At 36.6% G+C, this 6,576-nt stretch overlaps 1 protein-coding gene across 2 annotated transcripts in view; it reads right to left on the bottom strand.

Moving 5' to 3' along the window:
• PRORP (protein only RNase P catalytic subunit) overlaps positions 1 to 6,576 on the bottom strand; it is a 132,453-nt gene that overhangs the window by 125,409 nt on the left and 468 nt on the right. The window contains exons 2-4 of one of the 2 annotated variants that reach the window (XM_049612891.1): positions 5,280 to 6,565; positions 3,118 to 3,165; positions 2,510 to 2,642 (exon numbers count right to left, since the gene is read on the bottom strand). In XM_049612891.1, coding sequence (XP_049468848.1) covers positions 2,510 to 2,642; positions 3,118 to 3,165; positions 5,280 to 6,268 — 1,170 coding nt within the window. In that variant the 5' untranslated portion in view covers positions 6,269 to 6,565. The remainder of the gene's footprint in view (positions 1 to 2,509; positions 2,643 to 3,117; positions 3,166 to 5,279; positions 6,566 to 6,576) is intronic. The other variant, XM_049612893.1, reaches the window with a different exon arrangement.

Here is a 6,576-nt window from a genome sequence, read left to right on the forward strand (position 1 = left end):
CCAAGCAAGCTCTGCACCATCAGCACAGAGCTGGTGCTGGGCTCCAACTCATGAAATGTGAGATCATGACCTGAGCCGAGATCAAGAGTTAGACGCTTAACCAACTATGCCACCCAGGCACCCCACTTTTTAATTACAAAGATTACAAAGGGAAAAATGTACCTTTATAATGGAGATATCTGGCAGTTGTCCTCTTAATCAAGTGATGAAACTTAGCATCAATAGTGAAAATAACCTAGTATTATGTGGCTGCAGTAAGCACACAGCATCACCCACATACTTTACCCAAAATCTTCTATACTGAATTAATGAAGAAAAAGCAATCACTCAGTCTAAAGTCTTATTGCTCAAAATGTGGTCTAAAGACCAGAATCATATCATCTGGGAGCTTGTTCAAAATACAGAGTCTTGGGCCCCTAGACAACTCAATCATAATTTGCATTTTAACCAGACCTTCAAATGATTCACAGGTACAAAGTTTGAGAAGTCCAGTATAAGACAAAACACCTAGACTTTTCAAAAAAAAAATCAATGTCATTAAAAAAAAAAAAAAAAAAAAAAGCAGTGTGGGAGGGGCTGCTCTTGATTTAGAGAGACCTAACCACCAAAAGCAATGAACAAATCTTGACCGAATCCTGGATCAGTGGGGGGAAAAGTTATAAAATACATTTTAAGGAGGCAACTGGGATAATTTGAATATGTGCCTTTTATTAAGTTATATTAATATGAAGGTTCTTAAATGTGATAATGGTATTTAATAACAGAATTTTCTTATTCTTAGAAGATACACGCTGAAATATTTAAGGTAATATGTCTACAACCTACTATTATTTTTTTAATTTGTTTATTTTGAAAGAAAGAGCGAGCAGGGGAGGGGCAGAGAAAGAAGAGAGAGAGAGAGAGAGAGAGAGAGAGAGAGAGAGAGAGAATCCCAAGCAGGCTCCACACTAACAGTTCAATGTGGGCTTGAACTTACAAACCTTGAGATCATGACCTGAGCTGACAACAAGAGTTAGACGCTCAACCAACTGAGAGACACCCAGGTGCCCCCACAACCTACATTTATATAGCTCATAAAAACATACGGAGGGAATGCATAAATGGCAATTGGTTACTCAAAATGAAGAGTATGTAGGTGTCTATTGTGCTATTCTTTCATTTTTCCTTTAGGTTGAAGACTATTAAATAAAAAATGAAAGGTGGGAAAACTTCAATTAATCCACAACAGAAATGGTTAAGTTTTTGGCAGCAAACAGCATAATTTGTACACAACCTTGCATCTATCTTAACATCTACTGTAGAAAATACACATAAGCATTCAACAGATGTTTGATGAGGGAAATGAAATTTATTTGTTTAAATCGTATATCAGCTGGCAGAAATTCTTAAAGCTACTCCAACCAGCTGGCTGTCAGATTTATATGGAACTATGGACTGTCATGCAATGAGAGGCAATAGAGTGTGACAGTAAAGCTTTTAGGGTCAGTCAGTCCTAATGAGGGGTCCTTGGGCAGATTTAATCTCCCAAAGCCTCAGTCACTCTCTCTATAAAACAGAAATAAAATAGTACCTATTAGGGTGGTTATAAAAATTAAATAATATATAAGATAATGAATATAAAATACTTAGCATCATTAATAAACGTTAACTAATTTTATTTATCAATAAAGTCAGCTAAAAGGTATTCCATAAAATGAAGCTAATGTTTTTATGGACCATATTTTGACTTTATTTTGAGGATTAAAAGTTTTCATATGATCTAGGGGCCTTCTGTGACAATTTTAAGTCAAGGGGAGAAGGCAAAACTATTTGTACTTCTTATTTTCATTTGGTATCTTGAAAAAAAAGCATTTAGTAAGATGATAAGCAATTTTTCCCCAAGTTGTAAAAGCATTTTAGTTCTTCAACTTAGTGAACCAGTATAAAGTACTGAAGATTAGCAAAATGAAGCTATTAAAAATGACTTATAGAATCAAATTCAATACTTAGAAAATTTGGAAATAATTTTGTCAAGTTACCTTAAATTCTCTTGATTAGAAGAGTTGTGAAAAGCCATGTTTTCATGGGAATTTACTGAACACAGTTTTCTGGAAATACTTAGACAAAAAAATAAGCACCTATCTTTTTGGCTTAAGTGGACTTGCATCTACATGAAACAGAACTGACTTCAATACATGGATGATAGTCTACCCCAATTATTCTATTAAATTCTAAGCAGTCTCTCCTAAAGGTTGGCAACTATAGCTGGCAGGCCAAATCCAGCCCACTGTTATTTTCATTAATATAGTTTTACTGGAACACAGCCATGCTCATTCATTTATGTACTATATTATGTATTGTATTTCAAGTTGAAAAGTTGCAACAGAGTCTGTACGGCCCACAAAGCCCAAAATATTTACTGGCCCACAAAGCCTAAAATATTTACTATCAGTCTTTTATAGAAAAAAATTGCCAACCCCTACTCTAGAAAAGCAATCCAAAAAAGGAATAAATCCTGTTCAGGACTCACCTGAGGGGTTGTCTTTTTGTATTGATCACCTCCATCTATCACATCCCTCATGATTTTTTCCTTGAGAAATTCATACTCTTCTGGACTCAGGTGAATAGACTCTATGGTTTTTCCACAGCCCGAACACTGACCACTGTAATTACAAAAGTTTGTGTTAAATGGTATCCTGGAAAAGAATTTTCTCTAGAATGAATAATCCTAGGACAGAAAGAAATTGAAAGGTAATTTAAAAAGAATGTTATAATCTTTGTGATCATCACATGCAATTTTTTGTAAAACTGATAACAACACACATTAGGTATGCCAGAAAACCCAAAAAAGTAGACTGCTGGGCATCCAGATAAAGTATTTAAACTTATTCCCAAAACACAACTGGGTTCCAGATCTGTAGGGCAAAATATCTCTGAGGCTTCACATGAGGCTCACTGCACCTATGGGAAAAACATGTTGAGCACTGCAAATCCTCCATATGCCAAATATGGCTTTTTTTCTTGGGTACTCTCTTAATTACCCAATTTCTAAAGTATTCTTAAAATTTTTTTGATCGGTAGCAACAAAACCTACTAAACCTGAATCAAACAAGTTAAAAATAAAATACTGGTCTTTACCTTTCCTGGATTGTTGTGAACTGTCCTTTCCATTGTTCCCCAGGAACACTACAAAAAAAGATTACAAGACCAAATCATTACATCAGATTCCTAAAACTTAAAACAATATAAACAAATTGATAAAATAAATGAGATAATAATTCTAATTTTTTAAAAAAAGAAAAAAGGTCAGATTCCCATAGAACCAAAAAATAGGCATTTTATTTAGAAACTGTATTTAGAAACTCGGCAGGCAAGAGCTCTGAAATGTTCAGGATACTTCCCTAGGATGGTTTAATTAGAAGAGTGGGTGATACACTGTGATGGGGCTAAGGAGGGAACAGTACCCTACTGTGGACCTCCTTCCCTTCACTTCTCCTCTGGTCATTCAACCCTCATCTTCAAGTCTAAATCTACTTTCACAGGATTGTGCAGCTAACATTAATAGTGTAACCTCTAAATCAAACTCAACTCTAACTTTCTCCATGAAGCTGCCAGAGATTGTTCCTGCCCAGAGTAATTCCTTCCCTTACACTATCTTCTTATACACCACTATTAACTGTCAAGTATTGCATTCTCCATTAGGTTGTGAATGCCATCATAATAGATCTTACATCACAAAACACCCAAAGTGCCTACCCAAATGGAAGCATTCAAAACTACCTGATTTATTTGCTCAATCAATGTATTCCTTTTTTTTCTCTCACATATACTACCATCAGTTTCTAAGGACTCTGTTGCCTTCTCCTTCCCTAGTTCATAATTCAGGATCTCATCATCTCTCATTCAAACCTACAATTGCCTCCAAACAGATCTTCCTATTTCCAATCTTAATCCCTCTCCAACCTTTTTTTCTGTTTTGGCAATTACCTTTTTTATTTTTATTTTTTAATTTATTTTTTGAGAGAGAGAGGAGAGTGAGTGCACACGCAAGAGAGCAGGGAAGGGGCAGAGAGAGAGAGAGGGAGACAATCTTAAGCAGGCTCCATGCTCAGATCAATCTCATAACCCTGAGATTAGGTCTCATGACCTGAGCCAAAATTAAGAGTAGGATGCTTAACCGACTGAGCCAGGTGCCCTGGAACTCTACTGTAAGGTAACAGAACAAAACCCAAAATCCTTGGCATTCAAATAATTTCACAATCTAGCTCCTCCACTCATATTCAACAAATTTGTTAAACAAGATAATTAAACATGACTGCTACTTCAAAGCTCTGTGCAAAGGATATACATATAGTTGAAAAGAGAAAAAGAGAAAAAGAATGAATTTTTTTGAAAGTGCCTAAAAAAAATTAGTAGTGAATCAGTGAATAAAAAACTGAAGCAATAAATAGGGTCACAGCCAGGAACGTGAACAAAAAGCAGAGGGAAAGCAGAGAGCCTTGGAGAGAGGAGTTGGGTGATGGAAAGATACAAAATGAACTGGAATGAAGAGATTTTCCATTTTTAACACTTAACATTTAACATTTTTAACAGGCATATCATGTCTGCTCAGGCTTCCCTTATCTGTTCTAAACATCCAAGTTGATGAAATGCATAGATTAAACAGATACCAGTCACTAGGTTTCAGAAGAACTTCTGAACATACTAATATGATCCAAAGACAGCTCCAGTTTTCTTGCTATAAACTCCAGCCATAAGTACTATTGGTAGGCACATCAAAGTGAATACCTCAGAAAAAACAGGTGATCCTTCCAAAAAGAAAAAATACATAAAAACATACAAATGATCTATAATTTCCCTTTTATGTGATGAATGGAAAATACAACAACTTGTTTATGCTATTACTTTTTTTAAAGAGAGAAAATGTTGGGGCACCTGGGTGGCTCAGTCGGTTGGGCGTCCGACTTCGGCCCAGGTCATGATCTTGCGGTCCGTGAGTTCGAGCCCCACGTCGGGCTCTGTGCTGACAGCTCGGAGCCTGGAGCCTGCTTTGGATTCTGTGTCTCCCTCTCTCTCTGCCCCTCCCCTGTTCATGCTCTGTCTCTCTCTCTGTCTCAAAAATAAATAAAAATGTTAAAAAAAAAAAAAAAGAGAGAAAATGTTGTCTTTAAGGAGAAATAAATCTCAAGGGAGGAAAGTATAATTTGAATAGAGTAATTCTCAGCAACAAAAAAAGGAGGCAGCTGCTTTTAGGTAACGGTATTGAATTAAAAACATACATATAAAAAAATTAAAATTACCTTTCAAACCATGTTTTTATACTGTGTGCAAATGATTCCCCAGGATATAGATGATTATTTCTTAGATACAAGAGAATGTCAAGTAGCTTGTTTGAATACTGATCATCTTTTATGTTTTTTCCAAAATCAAAGAATGCTTTTAAAGTTTTCAACATAGGAATAAGATTATGACCCAACAATTCCTGATACAAATTCCACGCTAGGTTTACATCTTGGTGAAGGAGGGCTCCCTCGATACAATCATTGTAGTTCTTTTTTGAAGGAATCATGACTTTTTTGATATCCTCTAACAGCAGCAAGGCCTCTTTCCATCTGTCTGAGTGGATTAATCCTTGGATGAGAAGAGTATATCCTCCAGGTTCTAACCTCTTGTATCTGGCTTTCATGATTTCATAGACATCAATAACTTCTGATATATGTTTATGAAAGACGCAGAGATACAAATACTTGACCAGCAAATCATAGCCTACAATACCATTGTTTTTTGCAGCTACCCAGGCTAACAAAGATTTGGCCACATCTATAGAGCTATGGCAGTCAGCCATTTGTGAAATGATCCAACTTTCAAAATTAGCCTTTCCTTTGAAATCTTCCTTGAATTTATCCCACTCTTCTGAATTCAGAGGTCTTGTTGGAAGTTGAATAGTGTTCCTCACAGGTGGCAAGGCATGATCTTCCCTATGAGTATTCATCTGTGATCTCTTCTTAGCTGCTCCAGCAGCAAAAAGATGGGAATCAGAAGAAACTTGATTATTACTGCCTTCATCTCCTTTCCTGAGATATCTGGCCTTGGCAATCAGAAGATTCACTGCTTTAGTATTTTGTGGAGACACCGCTTTAAGAGAAAACCACTGCTGTTGGTTCCTGATGCCACAATAGTCTTTGAGAAAGAGAGAGAAATAAAAGTGTCCTGGGCCTACGCTAAGGTATGGGTTGCTCTTCCAAAGCTTAGGAAGGCTTCGAATACCAGTGAAACAGAAAGTCATCATGCGGTGAGATCAGCACCAGATATAATTAGAGAGATGTTCATAAAGCCCCTACTTCTACGGCGTAATTAAGGAATTGGGCGTGAGGGGCAAAGAACCAAAGCACAATTTCTTAAAAGATGATTTTCATTTTCTCACAGACAAATCAAGGATCTGCTTTTGGGGCTATTAATACAACGAAGTCTGGTGAGTTCTCTCCATTAAACAACCATCCAGGGACAGCCAATGTCAGTCACAAGTCCCAGAACCAGGCGATAGGGCAGGAATCTTCTGGTGGCCGATAAATTCCAACCTATGAACCTGAGGAAAAA

Source organism: Panthera uncia (genome assembly GCF_023721935.1).
Source record: "Panthera uncia isolate 11264 chromosome B3 unlocalized genomic scaffold, Puncia_PCG_1.0 HiC_scaffold_1, whole genome shotgun sequence".
Classification (NCBI taxonomy): domain Eukaryota; kingdom Metazoa; phylum Chordata; class Mammalia; order Carnivora; family Felidae; genus Panthera; species Panthera uncia.